Source organism: Phocoena sinus, chromosome 15 (assembly GCF_008692025.1).
Source record: "Phocoena sinus isolate mPhoSin1 chromosome 15, mPhoSin1.pri, whole genome shotgun sequence".
Lineage (NCBI taxonomy): Eukaryota > Metazoa > Chordata > Mammalia > Artiodactyla > Phocoenidae > Phocoena > Phocoena sinus.
The window spans coordinates 57,320,965-57,342,587 of record NC_045777.1 but is presented as its reverse complement, the minus strand read 5'-3'; the positions used below and the strand labels follow the sequence as shown (position 1 = coordinate 57,342,587).

The 21,623-nt window shown below is 45.5% G+C and overlaps 1 protein-coding gene and 1 pseudogene across 2 annotated transcripts in view; one reads left to right on the top strand and one right to left on the bottom strand.

Moving 5' to 3' along the window:
• Positions 1–14,879, bottom strand: part of C15H16orf72 (chromosome 15 C16orf72 homolog) — a 59,279-nt gene extending 44,400 nt beyond the window's left edge. Inside the window, exons 1-4 of one of the 2 annotated variants that reach the window (XM_032606427.1) lie at positions 14,528–14,879; positions 12,514–13,428; positions 11,801–11,881; positions 1,655–1,930 (exon numbers count right to left, since the gene is read on the bottom strand). In XM_032606427.1, coding sequence (XP_032462318.1) covers positions 1,655–1,930; positions 11,801–11,881; positions 12,514–12,739 — 583 coding nt within the window. In that variant the 5' untranslated portion in view covers positions 12,740–13,428; positions 14,528–14,879. The remainder of the gene's footprint in view (positions 1–1,654; positions 1,931–11,800; positions 11,882–12,513; positions 13,429–14,527) is intronic. The other variant, XM_032606425.1, reaches the window with a different exon arrangement.
• Positions 14,752–21,623, top strand: part of LOC116740469 — a 29,681-nt pseudogene continuing 22,809 nt past the window's right edge.

Sequence of the window (21,623 nt, the reverse complement as noted above, 5' to 3'; positions counted from 1 at the left end):
TAAAACTACCAAAGTTCAGTAAAATAATAAATCACAAGTTAAATAAACTCAATTTAAGAAAATGTAATGGGATGTGGAGAATATAGTAGTTGCAGGGGGGAGGGCTGCTAGCTTGCCCTTTTTACAATGTGTACAACTGCATTAAGATTTTATAACAAGAGTGGCATTTATGTTTCTTAAAACTACCTTCTATAGTAGAGTATAATACAGAAAAAAAGACACTTCAACAAGAGAAATATGGAATGAATCATAAATCCACTTGATGACAAAGGAAATCAAAATGCTTAAGGAAAACACAACTACATCAAATACTACCATGCACTAAAATTAATCTGACAAACTATGTACACTTGTAGTAATTTTTTTCAAACAGTGGTAAAAGATGTCAAACTAATTCAGTAGGAACAGATCAATCTCTATTTTGCCTGAGTTTCAAACTTCCTGACAGCATCAACTATTCCACTACATTAGAAACAGCAAGCAGTCTTACGTACTGCATCCATACATCATGGACTTCCTTGCAATAAAATGTTTTTGTGTTTTTAACTTATCGTAAACAAATTCACAATCAGGAGGGGAAAAAAAACAACACTTTTTCCAACTCCCATGTTCTGAATGGCGTTTTAGATAAAGAATCAATGTTTGCCAAAGAGAACAAGATCTCTGTAAGCATTAAAGCTTCGATGATATAGAAGCCCTTTGTATACATCCCAGCTTTTATCACCAGGTTATTTCATTTTAGATGACCTACACTATGGCTCAGAAATATGTTAACTTCTAACAGGACTCATGAGCTAACTCACTAATTACTTCTATCTGTTTAGTCACTTGTACAATCCATGTTTTCATCTTGGCTTCAACCAAGTATTATTTTGTTGTTTTATTTTCACAGCAGTATTGAATGTCCTAAGTACATCTCCCAGTTCTATCTGGAAGCCTGTATTAGAGAACAAGCAACAACAAACTTACTGACTACATACCCCAGGCTTCTCCAATAATACTTAAAACCCCTCAGCCAAGAATGTCTTTTTATGGCAGGTCTGGCCTGGGGAGATGGTGATAGACCTGTTCTCTAACAGTCCTATCAAAGCAAGGCCCTAAGGGACAACAGACATAAGGAAAGTCAATTTAATTATTCTTACATCTGTCCACTCCCTCTTGGGTCATCAACGCTCAGGTTCTACAGGCACACTCAATAACCTAAGGTGTCAAAGGGAGTTCCCATGAGAACTAGCCCAACAGTTATCTGCCTTACTTGCCCGTAACTGACTAGGCTCTCCAGGTAATTATAAATTTAATAGTATTCTTAAGACACAGAACTTCCTCTTTGACTCAGAAGAGTACGGAAACATGTACAATATAAGTGTGTAAAGCAATAAATTCTAATCAATGTTCCAAAAAATGCTGTTATTGTAACACCAATCAGCTCAAACTAACTTTCTAAAAACATTTTTTTTAGGATAGGCTGGCTAACATTCAAAAATTGCCCATATAAGTTCTTAGCTTACATTCTATTTAAACATTTCTAGAGCAAGTAGTAACTAGAATAGACAAAAAACAGACAATATATCTGGACCTAAACCTAAATGTGAAATTGGGTCCACAGGCACACTCTTAACCATTTTTCCAAAGAAATATGTTTAAACGGCTTTACCATGCAGAGCTATGGCTTCCCGGAAGGGTTGCAAATCAGTCTCTACAGATGAGCTAGTTTCCGTTGAAGTAGCTCGGTTAGGGGACACTACAGTCAGTCTTGGGGGAGCTCTAGAGTTTCGCGGTGGAGGAACTTTTCCACACAGGAAGCTGATCAAATCTTCTCTACGAATAGTTCTTCTGCGCTTTTTAACCCAAGCCAACACATCCTTATTGCGTCGCTGATAGCCAATCTGAATTCCAATATCAAAACTTCGCTGATGGGTATCCACGCTTTCTGTTAGGAAGAAAGAATAAGAAGAAGATACACGATGATCAGTAGAGCCAAGCTGCGTTCTCTCCTGAAGAAAACCACCATTTTACAAGTTCACCAAAATGAATATCATTAAGTACGGGGCTCTTTAAGTCTATCAGTAATCTATTAAACTAAACTTCATTCATGTTTAAAATATCATACCTGACACCTAATCATAATATTCTAAATTCAGTAAACACATCACATAATCCTAGAGCTTCTGCCTTTTTCTTTAAAAAAAAAAACTCAATAAATAAAAACAGAGACTACTTATTCTTAAACGAATTACCACTTTAATAATGTTATTTCCTTAAAAAAGCTTACTTAATCTAATCAAGCTAGTTTATTTAGTAATGCTAACAACAGGTGAATTGGGCTTCCCTGGTGGCACAGTGGTTGAGAGTCCGCCTGCCGATGCAGGGTACGCGGGGTTCATGCCTTGGTCCGGGAGGATCCCACATGCCACGGAGCGGCTGGGCCCGTGGGCCATAGCCGCTGAGCCTGAGCGTCCGGAGCCTATGCTCCGCAACGGAGAGGCCACAACAGTGAGAGGCCCGCGTACCGCAAAAAAAAAAAAAAATTTTAAATAGGTGAACTATTAAATGCTTATTGGCACTATACCCAGCTTCCCCTGAGAAAAAAGGTACACGAATACCTTGAGAGCAGTACAACTGTCCCCTCATTGCAACTGAGCAAACAGACACTGAGTAACTCTACCACAGTATTCAAGAGCTGGAATTTTTGTTCCAGAGTCTGTGGTTCTTAACCACTAAGCTTTGAGAAAAGAAGGAATTCTCAGGAGTTCTAAACAGGAGCGTTCACATCATTCACCAGATGACTTATACACCGCAACAAATCACTCAGGCGGTGCTCACCTTGCATGTACCATGTCATTTCGGAGGTGTACTCCTACTGACAGGTTCAGCACCAAGAACTGGAAACACACTAAAAGCAGTAGCAAACATTTTAGAAATAATAAGGGAAAATTAATTCTGATTGACTGCTCAACAAAGCCAAACAGCACTGTGGAAACAAGAAGCTTCATTCATTTCCCAGGAATGTTTTCAATCTGCTTCCAGCTCCCAACAGTTTTCTTTAACTTATAACCACTTCCAAAAGACCCTGTCTTAAAATCTCTCAGACTGGTCTCCTATTCTCCCTGTAGATACTGCCCGCCCCCTGTACATACTGAACCCAGATTTTCAATAAAATGAGGCCTGCCCCTTTATTTATGTAAATAAGTGGCTTTACACAGTTGAAAACAATATTAATACTTGCAAACTTAAGTCACTGCAATTTATTTTTAGTTGATCTGCTGTGCTAGCAGGAAAATCACCAATATATCTTCATTCCTCTTACTTTTCCTAACCTGGATTTTAATTCTGTCTGCGACATCTAAAGTAGATGCTGAAAGGATAAGCAAACCAGTGAATGAAGACCTGTGTCCCAGAAAGACAATAATCCAGACATCACAGAGGCTCCCAAGCTGCATGAATTTGCATTATTAAAAAAGATGGCAAGAGGGCAGCACAAACAGAACTTTATAACAAGGCCTATTCCTTAGACGATCAGTTCTTATTGCTAAAAAGTTAAAAAGAAAAATGAAAGAAGTTACCCACAGGAGTACTCTTTAAATATTAAACTCCATCACAACTTTCTAATTTTACAAATATAAAAAAAGCTACTCGTGGGACTTCCCTGGTGGCACAGTGGTTAAAAAGACTCCGCCTTCCAATGCAGGGGGCCCGGGTTTGATCCCTAATCAGGGAACTAGATCCCACGTGCATGCCTCAACTAACAGTTCGCATGCCACAGCTAAGGAGCCTGCCTGCCACAACTAAGACCCCGTGCAACCAAAATAAATAAATAAATAATAAACGCGTCTAAAAGAAAAAGCTACTCATGAATGAAGTAATTTCTCCAGTGTCTCACTACTAGAATGCCCAAGTAACAATGTGAATCAACGTGTTCTGATTTCTCATTTCATCATAAACAAAACAAGCACGAACCCCATTTCAAAGGTAAATACCATTTAAGAGGCTAATACAGCGTTTTCCCATCTCTTAGTCTTAAAGACTTAGATGAAGCCAACCTTAAAGGATGCATAATCTCTAAGACAACCTTGTAAACTTGTATGTAGACCTTAAGTGATTCTGAAAGAGCTAGAAACATTTTAAGAGAAATCGAGTCATTGAGTAAACTAAGCCCATCCCATGGGACCACAGAAAGGAGGATAACCATCCACTGTTATGGATCTACAAGCAACTAGGTTTCTACAAAGCTGCCCTACCGAAGAGAGCTGTTAAAAATCAAGCTCTTAACCAGAGAAGTTTGTTTCCAAAAAGAATGACTCAGGACATTTTATTTTTCGAGAACCAAATGGAGGCAGGTCCAGAACTGGAAGTATAGAGGAACAAAAAAGTTGAAAGGGGTACAAGAAACAAGTTCGAAGCAAGCGTGGATAGTGCAAAGTAAGATGAAGCAGGCATGTAAATGTACACCTAGCAAACCAGACAGCAAATAAGAAAAGCTGAACTTGATACAAAACTCAAGAGCCAAAGGGAAGGAAGCAGATGAGGCAGTTTAAAAAAAAAAACAAAAAAACCCTGACAATCCTGCGAAGAAAGAGCTTTGATTTGTTTTGATTGAGGACACAAGGAAAGCCCAAGTCAGATCGGCAACAAGCTGATGCATTTAATCACAGAGTTGAACAAAGCTGGAAAACTCAATATTCATACTTTTGAAGGAAGGCAGTTATATAAGTAGTTGTGAACCTCTTTTTAAATGTATGCAACTGACCAATCATTTCACCTCAAAAATTCTGCACAAGTCTCAACAACACAACCAACCAAGAACACGCTAAAAATCAAGTATTTTGTAAACAGACTATTACAGACTAAGAAGTACAGGAGGAGAAAAGCAGATTTAACATTTAAGGTCTTCGGGTACATACATGCTTTTGCACTGTCTGGGCATTATTTGGTCTTATACCATTAACATATCCTGAAAGCCAAATCCAATTACTTTACCGCCCAGATTAATCCAATCTCAGTTATTTCCTTAAACAGAGAATCTCATATTGACATTAAAACATAGTTTAAAATATAGTTCTTATGTTTGAGAACTTTAAAGAGTTACTTGGTTGAAAATTAAACCCTCCTATCACATCTTGCACTAAGTAGAAGAGATCTAAATGCTTATTGGAGAATCTTAGGAATGACCAGACTAGATTTTAATCACTGGTTAATTTAGTGTCCAGTAAAATAATAAACGTACACACAAAGATGGCCTCCAGAAGGCTCTCAGCCAAAGACTGCTTTGAATACTCCTGAACCTTCCAATTAGACACCCAAATTCTAGAAATGCAGAGCAAAGAAAACTGTGGGGACAGTCTTGTGTCCAACACTTTTACTGATGCCAAAGCCACTGTGGAAAACGGCCATGATCTTGAAGGTTAGGCAAAGCCCAAGGGCATCAAAATGTCAATCTAACCTTTAATCACAACACATTCATTTCCTTATTCAAGAAACAAACTGATTCATACAACTCACAGTAGACATCTTTGTTTCATATTTTTTTAAAACTGTTTTTATATAAATAGCTGAAATTGAATTCAAGGGATTTTTATTAGTCTCATTTTCCCACTCCTGGCAAGGGGCAGTAGGCAAAGAATCATATTGATTTCTGAAATGAAGACCAAATGCAGAACTTTCTTACATGAACATAAACACAATCAGATTTCACTATCTATAGTTTTTTGATACTCACTAACCTTATGTGAGTTAGCCAAAGCAGATATCTCAATTTCATAAACAAGGAATTGGAACTGAGGCTCAAAGGGCCTTGCCCTAAAAAGTCACTAAATAGCAAAAGTTCTTTCTACAATCGATTTCTTCCTCAACAATAGAGAAGTCATCTCCCATTCTCCTTAGAGGATCTACAAACCAGAAAAATCACACTGCTAGATCAGAGTACATTTCCTAGGAATACTAGTAACTACAAAACATTTAAAACTTAGAACTCAATCTGCACTAACCAACAAGTCTGCTGTAGGAAAAAATATGTATTTTAATTGTTTCATTAGAAACAAATATCTAGGGACTTCCCTGGTGGCGCAGTGGTTAAGAATAGGCCTGCCAATGCAGGAGACACGGGTTCGAGCCCTGGTCCGGGAAAATCCCACATGTTGCAGAGCAACTAAGCCCGTCCGCCACAACTACTGAGCCCACATGCCACAACTACTGAAGCCCGCGCGCCTAGAGCCTGTGCTCCACAACAAGAGAAGCCACCACAATGAGAAGCCCACGCACCGCAACGAAGAGTAGCCCCCGCTCACTGCAACCAGAGAAAGCCTGCACACAGCAACGAAAACCCAACGCAACCAAAAATAAATAATAAATTTTTAAAAAAGGAAAAGATATGAGTCATGACCAAAATAAAACTGCTTTTCAATTGTTTTGTTTTTTTAAATATTTACTTATTTATTTATATTTTATTTGGCCGTGTCAGATCTTAGTTGAGGCACGTGGGATTTTCATTACGGCATGCAGGATCTTTAGTTGCAGCAGGTGGGATCTAATTCCCTGACCAGGGATTGAACCGGGACCCCCTGCATTGGGAGTGCAGTCTTAGCCACTGGACCACCAGGGAAGCTCCTTTTTCAATTGATTTAAGGAAACAATTTCTAAGTTCCCTAACAAAGTGGTATCCAAAGATAAACACGAACCTCTAGGTAACTTACATACTGACTTAAATCTTCACCTAGCACATACAAACAGCAGGAACCAGGTAAGGATCAGAGTGGCCACGGTTCCCTACCATCCAGTCCTCGTCCTCCCTTTCCTAAAGGTACTCACAAGTTTTTGTTTGGATAGCTCTGAAGAAAAGCTTCTTCCACATTTGCTCAATTGATGAAACTTGTGGTACAGTCCCAAAACTGTGGCTATGATACTGGTTCTGAATAACCATGTGACCCAATTCTGTCCCAGAGACATAAGTCATTTACCAGTAGCTCCTGGGAAAGAAGCTTCTGGGCTCTTCTAACCTTCCGTGAGTGACCCTAAGCTGTGAGGTGTGAGCTGCCAACACTGAAACTAGTCTAATGACAAAGCTGGTATGCGCAGGCCCACACATGGACTACAGAGAGCTGCAGAGCAGGGAGGCCTGAGCCACTGGATTCAATCAATCCCACCTTCAGGCTTCAAAGCTGAGCAGCCCATCCATGTCCAGCCTGACCTGTCTTTTCTGCTATTTGCAGCCAAAACATCCTTTTACAGAGAAGTTACACATCAGAAACTGGCAGTCTTCTATAAAAATTCACAAGAAATCTATAAATGGTATTAGTAATGACTGAGGCTGCTGCTTAGTAAAATAAAACAGGGTATTCAACTGCAATCCATACTAAGGTTTTTTGAACACTCTCAAAGTTCAATAAGTTTTCTGCAGCAGGAGAGTCACAAACCAACTCCAGAAAGTCAAAACATAAGCTGAAATTTCATTATTTGCCTCCAGGTAGAACATGCTTTCTCTGACCAGTTGTTTATACACCAATCACTCATCCACAAATTTTCAGTACGTTCCGTTCACTTTCAGTTCACAGAGAAGCCCAAGAAGGCCACAATGAAGTGACTACACACTATAAACAGGATCTGCCATCAAGATGTCTCAAAAATAAGGACTTTAAAGGGCATCACACTATTTTTCTCCTGTCAATTCTATTTACTTTCAGCCCTTTCAGGGAAAGATGAAGACACACCACAAAGGTTATTCTGACAGAAATAAAAATAAATAAATAAATAAGAATTTCTTCCCTTCATCTTAAGCACTGCCCATAGCCAAAAACATCATCTGAAAAACAGAACCTGACCACCAACACAGTCCATGCTTGAAGACTCACTGCATGACACACTAAGAGCCTGCACTCTAAGTTGTGCGTACCTACTCCTACTCACAATTGAGAAAATGAAGGCTTACAATAGTGAAATATTTTTTATTCCATTATCTGTCTCCAGGACCATACAACTAAGTAAAAGTAACAGTCTAAAATCTGAACTAGAACAATCTAGCAGAAGACTCCATGATAATGATGCTGCTGGCCTTCTCCAAGTACTGCTAGAGTCACACCTTGGGGCAAATGCTGTTTGTTCAAGGAGAAAACCAAAAACACCTTTAACATAAACAGTATCAAGAGAAAGCTCTTAACATACGTGGGAGAAGTCGGTATACAACTAAAGTTTCAGACAGTTTTAAAATGCAGAGGAGCTTAGCATTAAACAAAAAAAAAGAAAAAATGGAGCTTAACATAAAACAAAAATCAAAAAAGAAAAATATTACAAAGTTGAGGGAAATGACAGTAAGAAGCAGTGAGAAGTGGCTCTGGGGGATGTGGGTGAGCACTGGCTCCCAGGCAGCTGCTGCAGAGCAAGCAGGGCCCCAGCGCCCACCTCCGCTGACCACGAGGCTCCAAAGGACGGCCAGCCTCTACTGAGCAAGTAACCCCACACCGTAGAAGGAATTTAGAATTCATTATTTTCCTAATGAGGAGTCAGGAAAGAGGTTGAAACCAGTCACCCAAGGAAATGGGAGGTGTATTTAAGAGGCAGAAAGAGATGAGCTTGACAAAGCATTTTTCAGATAAGCATCAACCAGGCTCCTTAAAACCACCTCAGTAACTTCACTCCCTTTGCTGCAGACAACAGAAAACATACTAAGCCAGGGGACACAACACCACTGAACATTTAACAAACATTATTACTTCCTTTAGATTTATCAAAGCAAAGTAAAAACAAAAACCAGCCATCAGAATTTTCTTCCCTTCCAAAAAAGGATGCCAATGTCTGACTCAACTTACTATGTGGAGCAAAAGGAACTTCCATTTTGCCAAATTCTGTGCACACCGAGGACACCCCAATTCACTCTCCTCCAAGTCTCCAGCCACATTCAACCAAACCAACTGCATAGTTCAATGTTTCAAAACGCCACATCAAAAGGGGCCCTCTGCTAGACTTTTACTTCAATTCTGACCTTCCTATGTGCTCATCTTAGGTGCTATCAAGAAGCTGGTAAAAGTACCAACCTCTCCCCAGGCTGGGTGAGGCAAAATGAGCCATCTTTAGCTTGTCAGATAAGCGCTTAATCATACAAACTGCAAGAGCATTGCCCATTTACAAGGATCCTCCAAAATCTCCCCCCATCCCCGCCCCCATAAATTACATTTAGATATTGAGTAAGAACTGTGAACACTCTAAATTTACCACTACTTACAGCTGCATGCACTGTGACACTACCTTGCTAATTTTATTGGTTCTATTTAAGGTACCCAATTATTCCTACAGCTGCATTCTTGTTCTCTAAAGACCACACCCTGAAAAGGAGGAAGAATGTGAGGATCTGCAGAGCTTATCCACACTTTCCTTGAGTCAGCTAGGAACAGAATAATGTTGCTATACTACCAAATTCCACAAACCACAATTAACCATTCCTCAGGTAAAAGGGGATATATTTCATTTTACAGAAATAGGACACAAAATAAAACTAAGCTTGGACTGACAATCCAGCATTTGCCATAATGCAAGAACTTCATGTTTATTTAAAAAGAAATTTAATGTCTTTCATTACATTTTCTGAACAAAGGAAACTAATACATTATAAGAAGCATTTTCAAATGAAGAAATCAAATTAGGGATTATTTCAGATTTCAGCTTCTGAGCCCACTTTTTTACATGAAGAATTAACACTAAATAAAACCATCAGCTACAGTCCTAAAGAGATACATTCCAGGAGCACGCAACAGCACCAAAAACTGAGAAGTCAGAGAACATTCATATTTTTCTACGGCCTAGTCCAAGAGCGTGGCACACAGATGGACTAAAACTATGTGTTGCTTTCCCCTTAAAGCAAAAAATAATTGCAAAACCTGAAATGGATAAACCGTGATACCTCCACACACAACACTAGTCAGAAAACAAAAAGCACTTATACCTGCAATGTGAACTGAACAGATCAATCTCAAAAACATTATGAAAAGTGGATAGAGGGCTTCCCTGGTGGCGCAGTGGTTGAGAGTCCGCCTGCCGATGCAGGGGACGCGGGTTCGTGCCCCGGTCCGGGAAGATCCCACACGCCGCGGAGCGGCTGGGCCCGTGAGCCATGGTCGCTGAGGCTGCGCGTCCGGGGCCTGTGCTTCGCAACGCGAGAGGCCACAACAGCGAGAGGCCCGCGTGCAGCAAAAAAAAAAAAAAAAAAAAAAAAAAAAGTGGATAGAAAAACCCAAACAGAAAAGGCTACTTACTATAAGGTTCTATTTATTACATTATGGAAACACAAAAACCATATATACAGAAATCAGATCAGCGGTTGCCCGGGGTGGGGGGAATATATTCCATTTACTAACAATGTATGTTTGTCAAATTCACGCCATACACCTTAAAATGGTGATTTTACTATATGTAAATTATAGTCCAAGAAAGCAGAGTTTTCCAAAAATATGAGTTTCAAGTATTATTTCAAATTCCCTGTCTGGGTGAAACCAAGAGCCATTCCAGAGAATGTTAAAAACCCTCAAGCAGTAATGAATGTTAGAGTCAAAATTTAAGGAACTCAGCTACATAAAATCAAAGCTGACCACTGGGGCACCATTTCATTAGGTTTCTTTTTCTCAGTAAGCCTAGATTATTAGCTCCTCATTCCCTGAAATTAACATTCTGTTCACCAGGTTCAGTTTACATTCTCAAATTATCATCCCAAAAAACTGCAAGGTCTAAAAGGAAATCCAAAATAAGGGATTTTTTCCCTAAAGAATGCTATCTTAATTGGCTTATTCTTATGCAGCTAAGAATCTGAGAACCAAGTCACTCCACAGCCTGTTTCAACCTTATTTAGATAATTCTGAAAAACACAAAGCTCTACTGCAATTATCAACAGCTTCTGGCAGTTTAAAAGCATTTATTTAAATTACATTTTTACTAAAATTAACACTCAAATTCAAATCCTTTTCCCACAGAAACCTTGCCAAATATCAAACCCAAATTTCCAAATCTTCAAAACAAACCTAAACCCACTGTTGCTGAAAGAACACGATGGGCAAGAACATTTACTCACATATCTTCACGTGGGGGGTGGGGATTAACTGCAGAAAAGCACTGCCATGAAACACAAATCTTGATATCAACTCAAACTGATCAGATTTCCTGCCAACAATGTACCATCAGGCAGAAAGTAGCTTGGAAGGCAAATATTTGATGGAGTTGCTAGGGAAGAGCAACTCCCATCAAATATCTGCATGTTAATGTGCGTACAGATTACTCCAATTAGCTAGTTTTCGACGCACTTAAATTATGCTGTGCCACCATCATGCTCGAAATTATCTAACTCAAGAAAAACTATTCCAAGAGGTGCTTTTCCACAAACAAGTTGTCCCACCCACCTCTGTGCGAGACACACTCCTCTTCCCCGGGTGCCTAAGAAGCACATCTCACAGTCTGGAGCTCTGGGCCTCTCAACCTCGGCACTACTGCCATTTGGGGGGTGGAGAGGCTGTCTCGCGCACCGAGGACAGTTAGCGGCCTCCACTCAGTGATGACACTCTGGAGTGCCCCCAGACATTGTCAAATATCGCCATGGGGTGAGGGGACCAAACGCCCCCGGCTGAGAACCCGTTATCTAGATATAACATCACACCGCCAGAATTCTCAAGTTGCAAGATACTGAGAGTTAGTGGCTGGATTCAGAAGCAGAAAACACTCGGGAGATACCTCCAGGTCAAGGTGGCCAATGCACTAAGGAACGCAGGACTTAAACCCTGACGCAGACCGCCCTTCCCCTTAGCCAGCAATGCAGCAAAGTTGTCCTTACCTTTGTAAAGGTTGGTGACGGCAGTGGCTGCATTTTGGAAGGGAACCCAAAGAGAAAGTCCTGGCTGCTGACACACTCGGTCTGAAAAACGACGAAAGTAAAGAAAAAAAACAAAAAAAGAGAAAGAAACACACAAAGACAAAAAAAAAAAAAAAAAAAGAAAATGCAATGTTATTTGGGCGTCAATCACTCCGGAACGGCCATATTAGGTTTCGCCATTTTGTTCAAGGGTTCCGGGATCCCGCGCTAGGTGGGGAGCGGGCAAGAAGGGGGTCGCGGCGGGGCTGGAGGGGGAGCCGCGGGGCCCCCGAGCGCAGCCGGGACAGATGCGCGGCAGAGGAAGGCACCCTTTCGCAGTCCCCGCCCCGAGGCCGGCTCCGGCACAATAGGGCCCCCGAGCCGCCTCCCTTCGCCATTTTGTGACCGGGGGCTCCTCCCCTGCCCTCCCCTGCCCTCCCCGGCCCGGGGGCACCCAGCGGCCCGGCCCCCGGAGCGGGAGGGCCCCACGGGCAGCCCCAAGCCCGGCCGCCCCCCGCGCCGGCCCCCGGCCGCCTCCCGAGGGCCCGCCTCCCGCGGCGCCATCTTGCGAGGAGGGGGCGGTGGGGCCGCGTTGCGACGGCCGGAGCCCAGCCAACCGCTCCCCGGGCTCTCCGCCGACGGCCGGGCGCGAGGCGGGGGCGGCGGCGCAAAATGGCGGCGGCGGCGGCCCTCACCTTTGTAGAGCTGGGCCACGGCGGTGGCCGAGTTCTGGAAGAGGTGCCACAGCTTCTGCTGCTTGTGCTCGGGCTGCGCGGCGGCCGCCGCCTCCTCCTGCAGCTCAGGGGGCAACTGCTCGTCCTGCTCGGCCTCGGCCAGGCACTGCCGCTCCCACTTGGAGAACCAATGCTCGGGCCCATGCTCCTGGATCTCGGCCTCGCCCTCCTCCTTCCGCTCCTCCATCCTCCGCGGCCTCCCGCGGCCTCGCAGACGCCGCGGCCGCGTCCTGCTCAGGCGGGGCCCCCGCGGGAGCGTCGTCGTCGAGCGGCCCGGCGGCGGGGCCCAGCGGCCTGCGGCGGCTCCTCGCGGCGGCCCAGGCCTCCTGCACGCCGACGGCCTGCGAGCCCCGCCCCGCGGCCCCGCGCTGCCCGGGACAACCCCCGACCCGGTCTTCCCCACCCCCGGCCCCTGCCGAAGGGCGCTGCGGACCGGATGAACACCGCCGCCTCTCGCCTCGCCGGCCTGAGCACGTCTACCGCCCCGCCATGGCGCCGCGGCCTCCCTAGGGCCACCGCCGACCGCTCCGCGTAGGCCTGCCGGCGCCGCCGAGCCTACCCCGAAGACTGAGGAACGTCGTCGTTGCTGCCGCCGTCGTCGACGCCTCTGCGGTTGCTGGTCCCCGCCCACATGCTGACGGGGAAGCACCGCCCACTCGGCCCCGGCTCCCCTGCCCGGTTGGGGCGCGCCGGATCCGAGGGCTTCTATTGGTCCAATCCGACCGGTTCCGCTTGCCGGCCTCTAAACACAGCGCCGTGATTGGCTCATCGGCGTGTCCGCCTGACGTAACCAAAGGGCGAGGGGAAGGGAGTGAAAGGAAGGGTGAAGACGGAGAAGGAGGGGGCGGAGCTGACAGTGGTTGCGTCCGAGCCAACCTAAGGGGTGGGGGAGAGGGAGGGAGGGAGGGGGAGAGAGAGAGAGAGAGAGAGAGAGAGAGAGAGAGAGAGAGAGAGAGGGAGAGAGAGGAGGGAGAAAGAGAGAGAGAGAGAGAGAGAGAGAGAGAGAGAGAGAGGAAGGCAGGGGGAGGCAGGGAGAGAAAGAGGGGGAGGGAGGGAGGGAGAGAAAGACGGAGGGAAGGAGAGAAAGAGGGGGAGGGAGGGAGAGGAACGGAGGGAGAGAGGAAGGGAGGGAGAGAAAGAGGGGGAGGGAGGGAGAGAGGAAGAGAGGGAGAGAAAGGGGGGAGAGAGGGGGACGGAGAGAGGGAGAGGTAAAGAGCGAGAGAGTAAGGGAGGGGGAGGGAGAGAGGGGAGGGAGAGAGAGAGGAAAGACAGGGAGGGGGAGGGGAGAGGGGAGAGAGAGAGAGGAAAAATGAATTGCGCATGCGCACTTGCTCGCTGGCCAGAGGCAGTGGGCAGGAGTCACGTGACCCGGAGCTCTGAGCCCACATCCCACAGGAGGGCTGAGCCGGTGCCTCCAGGCCGTAGGGGACGCAAAATCAACTCCCGTGACCACTCTGCGGGGACGGAAGGGTGTGGTGGGTGGCATCCCGCTACTCCAGCCCCTTGGGCTTCCAAAGGGAGGAGGGAATCGAAGAAAGTGAATTAAACGCCCAACTTGAATCCAAGTTGGCAAAGTGCTTCGCCAGCTGTTTACTTCAGACCCATTTCTTAGATGGGCAAGTTGAGCCTCAGAGCCCAAAGAAAAATTTCCGAGATGCGAGGCCCGCGGGCTCCCACCAGCCTGCTGGGCAGACAGCAGGCACGCGGCTCGCTGCGCGTTGCGCGTGGGGGACCCTCTGGCCCGCCCCACTAAGAGGCCCTGGCGCCCTCCGAGAACACCTTCCCTTGACCAGACCGCAGCGGCCGCGAATCTGAAAATAAACCTGAGTGGGAGACGGGGTGCCGAGGCCCGGCTGCGTCTGCGCTTTCGCGAACTTGGCGGCCCCCGCACCTGTCCCGAAAAAAGCACACTCCTGGGCCACGTGCGGCCGCCTGCCTCACGTGCCAGCCCCCGCCCCCCCCCCCCCCCCACTACCGGAATCCGCGTAGCCGCGCCGAGTGGGAGGCCCCGCTTCCAGGGGGAAAGTTCTGCGCCGACTTCTTGTTCGGCCTCCGTGCGCAATCGCCCGGTCAGCCTCCGCCGACCCGGGCTGCGCGACTGCTGTGGGCCAGCCGCGGGGCTGCGCGCAGCGGTCACCCAGCCGGGGGGCGTCCCCAGGGGCTCAGGGTCTGAGGAGTAAGCCGCCACTTAAAGGGGCGATGACCGCACAGAGGCAAAACTGGCCCTCACAGTTTGGCGGCGGAGGCATGAGCCACTGGGGCTTGGAGAAGTCCCACGAGCTGCAAGAAAACCCGTCTACAAAGCTATTTGGCTGTAAAGCCATCACCTTGGGAATAAAATCTGACCTCCTCTCTGTGGGCTACAAGTCCCTGCAGGACCTGGCCCCGCCTCCTCTGTTCATCTCAACGCCAGTCTCTTCTTGGCTTGGGCTGCCCAGTCGCACTGGCCTTCTTTCTGTTTCCTCGGAAACTGCCTTTGCCCTCGCAGTTCCCTCTCTCTCTGGAATCTTTTCCTTCTCGTCGTCATTCCTCAAGGTTCCTCTCAAATGGCCCGCGAGCAGAGAGCCTTTGTCAGACCAGCCTCGTTAAAGCACCACCCTCCACACTCTCCTATTGCCTGGTTTTGTTTTTTCATAGCCTGTATCAGTATCTGAAATGATTACTTATGTGTCTCCTTTCACCAAAAAGTAAGTTCTTAGAGGGCAGGGAGCTTGGCAGTCTTGTTCCTGGTTGAATCTTAAAAAGATAAGGTTTAGAAAGAAAGGGGGATGGAAGCCATGGCAGGAAGGACCTGCCAGGCAAAGGTAAGGCTTGTAAAGGAATCCCAAATTCTTTAGGTCGACCAGAATGGGAGGGAGCAGCAGGCAGGGCACTTGTCCACTCAGTATTAGAGGAACACAGCCTAGGGTCTGTTTTGTACAGGCACTACAAAAACAATTTATTGATTCTATAATATGAAAATGTTTTTTCAATACAATAGGAAAAATCTTCAGTTATTTTTACAGCAAATAATTATCGTTATCATCATCATCTGAATGCATTGTAACGTTTTCTGTGATAAGTGAGATTCTTCTGGGAGCTACCAAGGTCTTAGGTGAATTTCTCTCTCTCTTTCTCTGTCCCACACAAACACACACACACATACACACAAAATGACTGGAGACCAGGCTACTGGCAAATGAGTTTTTTTTTTTTTTTCATTCTAAACTGCCTTTTTTAAAACCTAAGCAACATTATTACACATCAACACCCGGTGGGTGCTCATAGCCAACCTGCAAAAGCTGTGGGGTGAGTCTCACAAGTGGCCACTGTGAAAAGCAGCATGAGCATGTGCCAAATGCTATTTCCCAGTGATGAGAATCAGGGAGGGCTTCCTGGGGGAGGAAGCGTTGTAGCTAAGCCATGAAGCACAGGCAAGGCTCCCTGAAGGGAGAGGCCCCTCAGAGTTGAGGGACCCATAGATTCAAAGGCACAGAAGTAGAAAGGGCTCCAGGAACCAGGAATGATCTGGTTTGACTTGAACTACATTCTCTTTCTGATGATGGTGAGATGGTGCCATCTTATCTGGCTTTCTAAATAATTGTACAGGCACTTCCTAGCTGAGTGTCCTTGGGCTAATTACTAAGTCTCTCTGAGCATAATAAATGGAGATGATGTTAGAAAGTCATAGGGTTAAAAAAGGGGTTAAAAGTCTCAGGATTAAATGATAAGTGAGGGGCTTCCCTGGTGGCGCAGTGGTTGAGAATCTAATCTGCCTGCCAATGCAGGGGACACGGGTTCGAGCCCTGGTCTGGGAAGATCCCACATGCCGCGGAGCGACTGGGCCCGTGAGCCACAACTACTGAGCCTGTGTGTCTGGAGCCTGTGCTCCGCAACAAGAGAGGCCACGACAGTGAGAGGCCCGTGCACGGCGATGAAGAGTGGCCCCCGCTCGCCGCAACTAGAGAAAGCCCTCGCACAGAAACGAAGACCCTACACAGCCAAAAATATAAATAAATAAATGAATTAATTAAAAAAAAAAAATGATAAGTGAGGAGAGAACAAACTCCTACAATCCCAGCACACAAAATCATTCAACAAAGACTAGCACTCAAGGGGCCTGGGAAAATGCTTCTGGGTTAGCCTCCAGCCTTGGAATTGGGAGGCTGTATGAGCCACAGTGAATATAACACCTTTCAGCTAAGATCTGGAAACTTCAATCCATTTAAAGTAACCAGAAGGAATTCCCTGGCGGTCCAGTGGTTAGGACAGCTTTCACTGCTGAGGGCTCGGGTTCAATCCCTGGTCGGGTAACTAAGATCCTGCAAGCCTCAAGGTGTGGCCAAAAAAAAATTTTTTTTAATAAATAAAGCTTCTGAGTTTTGCATCAAGCTTAAAAAGGCCTTCCCCACTCCAAGATTGTTAATGTGATTGAATTAAAACCACAATGGCAACAACAACAACAAAAAAAAACCCACAATGGCAGCCCATCTTTTTCCTAACCTTTTTTTTTTTTTTTTTAAATTGTGGTACACGGACCTCTCACTGTTGTGGCCTCTCCCGTTACGGAGCACAGGCTCTAGACGCGCAGGCTCAGCGGCCATGGCTCACGGGCCCAGCCACTCCGCGGCATGTGGGATTTTCCCAAACCGGGGCACGAACCCGTATCTCCTGCATCGGCAGGCGGACTCTCAACCACTGCGCCACCAGGGAAGCCCTTCCTCACCTATTTGTCTACCGAGCAGAAATGTCAAGACAATAAAGGATACCAAAAGCTTCTCACGATACATAATGCATGCATTCATCACAGTGGGCAGCAAAAGTGGTCTCATGGATTAATTACTGCTAGAAAGGTCAAAGTTAGACTCGAGGACATGAGACAAAAGACATAAGAAAAGTCAAAGAAAAAAAAGAAAAGTCAAATCATATTCAAAAGGCAATACTAATAACAAGATAAAATAAAACATCTTTTATTTAACATTTAACAGCATACAGGGACTTCCCTGGTGGTCCAGTGGCTAAGACTCCTTGCTTCCACTGCAGGAGGCATGGGTTCGATCCCTGGTCGGGGAACTAAGATCCCACTTGGCACGGCCAAAAAAATAAATAAATAAAAAATTTTAAACAGTAAATAAATAAAAAATAAAGTGAGTTAAAATTCACATCACATGAAATTAGTCATCTTGCATACAATTTAAAAAATAATTTTGTCACAAAAATGCAAACAGCATCTTAAAAAAAAAACACCTAGCAAAAACGTTGCTGAAATCTAATATTGTTGCAATCAGAAGAGAGAAAAATAATCATGATGATCATTTCTCGAGGGCTGACTAGGCACCATGCACAGAAATAAATGACTTAGGTCAGCAGTTCTCAACTGGGGGTGATATTGCCCCCTCACGGGACACTTGCTAATGTCTAGAAACATTTTGGTTGTTGTAACTGGGATAGGGGAGACATTGTTACTGGCATCTAGTGGGTAGAGACCAGGGATGCTGCTAAACATCCTACAATGTACAGGATAGCCCCACAACAAAGAATTATCTGGCCCAAATGTCAGTAATGCTGAGGTTGAGAAACCCTGATGTATATCCATCGATTGTCTCCTTTTACAGATGAGGAGACTGAGGCTTACAGAGGTTAAATAACTCATATAAAACCACCCAGCTCGGACATCCCTGGTGGTGCAGTGGTTAAGAATCTGCCTGCCAATACAGGAGACAGGGTTCAAGCCCTGGTCTGGGAAGATCCCACATGCCACGGAGAAACTAAGCCCGTGCGCCACAACTACTGAAGCCCACGTGCCTAGAGCCCGTGCTCCACAACAAGAGAAGCCACCACAAAGAGAAGCCTGCCACTGCAACGAAGAGTAGCCCGACTCGCCGCAACTGGTGAAAGCCCACGCGCAGCAACAAAGATCCAACACAGCCAAAAATAAATAAATTTTTAAAAAGCAAAAAAACCACTCGGCTTGTAGGCAGTAGAACCAGGATTGAAACTCAGGCAGCCTGTCTCCAGAATCACCATTCTTTGCTGAAGCAAAGACAGCAGGAGGGGCATGACTTAGTGAGAAGATCTCTTGGAGAAGAAGGAATCCAAACATCTCACTGAGAAGATACATATTCCCAGTCCACAGTCTGATCTTTCAATGAACCAGCATGGTGAAATGAACAGATGAGGAGCCTCAGGCTCTCCACAGGCTGCTTGAGTGTCCTCAAGACATGGCTTCCCCAAAAGTGAGTGAGCTGAGAATACCAGGCAGAAGTTACCCTTTTCATGACCTAGCCTCAAAAGTCCCACGGCAAAAAAAAAAAAAAAAAAAAAAAAAAAAGTCCCACGGCATCATTCTGCCACATTCTATGCCTTAGACGCAACACACTGTCTGGGCCACATTCAAGGAGGGGGGGAATTAGACCCCATCTACTGAGGAGAGGAGTGTCATAGATTTGGAGGACATGTTTTATTTTATTTTTTTTTAAGATTTATTTGATGTGGACCATTCTTAAAGTCTTTATAGAATTTGTTACAATATTCTTCTGTTTTATGTTTTGGTTTTTTGGCCACAAGGCATGTGGGATCTTAGCTCCCCGACTAGGGATTGAACCTGCACCCCCTGCATTGGAAGGCGAAGTCTTAACCACTGGACCACCAGGGAAGTCCCATGGAGAACATGTTTTAAAACCACCAGATCTAGATTTCACCCAGGCTGCATTCAGCTCTCTAATGAAGGTGGGATTCTCTGATTGTTCAAAAAATCCTAGACTCCAAGGGTGACCCAGCAGGCCCACAACTCACCTTCCAAAGTCATCTTGTACAGAAACAGGAGGTGAGTGTTCCAGCAAGTAGGGAAGGAAGGTGGAAGAGGTGTGTTCTGATTCCCCTTTTTGATGCCTTTCTGAGAGCATAAATGGCATGCTCATGATTGGGTCCAGTTACAACCCACTTACCTCTTTTGGTAAACTGAAGGTAAACTCTTGTTTTAAACAGTAACACAGATTGAAAACAAAGATAAGTTTTAAAGAAAGAAAATTTTAACAGAAATTGGAAGCCTTATATGTTCTCCTCCCCTTGTTATGAAATACAGCTAACCTAGGGCAAGTAAATTCTACCTGCCTTAACAAACAATAGAAAATAGTGCTGCTAGTCTGTTATCTATGAGACAAAAAATCTTTTACCCAGACGTGTCACAGAATCTCAGACCTCATGGGGGAAATGGTGGATTTTCCTAAGGATCTCTCAAAACTGAGCACGGAATGGGATAATATATATAACAGAGTCTGCTAGCTCCCTTCCCAATTATCAGTCCACAGTTGTTCTTTGCTAACAGAGCCTACATTTTATTCAAGTGGGCAATGTGCCCTTTTTCTTTTTTTCAGGTATGAAAACACAACATTTTATTGGGATAATGGTTCAGATGGCTCCTTTTGAGGCATTATAATGTCCAAGGCCATTTTATTTTGGAGGAGAGCTTTTTTTATTAGAGACATTCCAGTGTTCAGGAAGAATGGGCTTTGTTGGCCATCATTTAAGCTTTTCTGGGTGAATTTAGCAAGGGCTATCATGTCCTCCAGGCCAATGGAAGGAACAAAGATGGCAACCAAATGATCGTACCTGTGGGAAACCAAACGTGCCCAGCTGGCCTTGAAGAGAAGGAGGTTGGCAGCTTTAGGAACTTAATGTGTCCGTCTTAAGAACTACATTTCCCAGCATCCCTTGAAATTAAGGGAGGATGATGAAATAATAAGAGGAAGTCATTGGGTGGGGCTTCCGGGAAAGCTACTTAGAGGGAACTGACTTAACTTGCCCACTTGCTACTTCCTTCTTCCTTCTACCTAGAGCACAAACAATTGCAAGGGCTGCAGCAGCCATCTTTGACCATGAGGTAACCTTAAGGAAGGAAGCTATATGCCAAGGATGGTGGAACAGAAAGGAGGATATCCCGAACCGGGGTACGAACCCATGTCCCCTGCATCGGCAGGTGGACTCTCAACCACTGCGCCACCAGGGAAGCCCCTCAAAGGATTTTTTAAAATTTATTTATTTTATTTTTGGCTGCATTGGGTGTCTTGCACGTGGGCTTTCTCTAGTTGCGGTGAGTGGGGGTTACTCTTTGTTGCGGTGCATGGGCTTCTCATTGCGGTGGCTTCTCTTGTTGCAGAGCATGGGCTCTAGGCACGCGGGCTTCAGTAGTTGTGGCTCGCGGGCTCAGTAGCTGTGGCACACGGGCTTAGTTGCTCCACGGCACGTGGGATCTTCCTGGACCAGGGAGTGAAACCATGTCCCCTGCATTGGCAGGTGGACCCTCAACCACTGTGCCACCAGGGAAGTCCTCAAATGATTTTTTTAAACAGTTTTAAGTACATTCCTGTAGCCAGGTGTACAACAGCCCTGGCTGAGGGTCAAATACTTTTACCCACTTGAAGGCGTCCCAGGACATATAGTATCACCAGCAATGGTGATACCCCACTGCCCTCTCCCCCAGGTGGAACAATCATGTCAGCTTCAGAGTCAGGGTTGAGGGAGCAGAATTGGGCCTCTGAGAAAGGTGGAGCTTAGGGGATGCCCAGCCACGTACGTGTATATATAACAGGACCACGTGTGTCTGTGTGCTCTCCAGAATGTGTACATGGCCAGCAGTCCATGGGGTTTATGAAGGAGGGTATACACCCTGCCTCAGGACTCAGAAGACAAGAATCTCTGAGCCTGCCTGCGTTCTTTCATACAAGCTCACGTGTGTCTGTGATGTAAATGGCACACGCCCCAGACGTGCCACCTTCATGCAGCTCACCGCCTGAACACCTACACTTTATGGGTCCCCAATACCCAGAATGTTTCTATGCATCATTCCCCAGACTCCTGCCACGATTAACATAACATTTCTTCAACTGATGCTCTCAAGCAGGAATCTGGAAGCTGGCTTGAGACCAGAAATTGGGAGCTGGATCATATTACTAGCCAGGTTATTCTACTCATCCTTGGAGGACATCAACTAGCCCAGGAGCTAGCCCTCTAATTCATCTCTTCTTAAGCTGGAGGTAGCTTGAAATCAGCCACCATGGAAACTGGCACATGTGACAAATCAGAGATTTTCT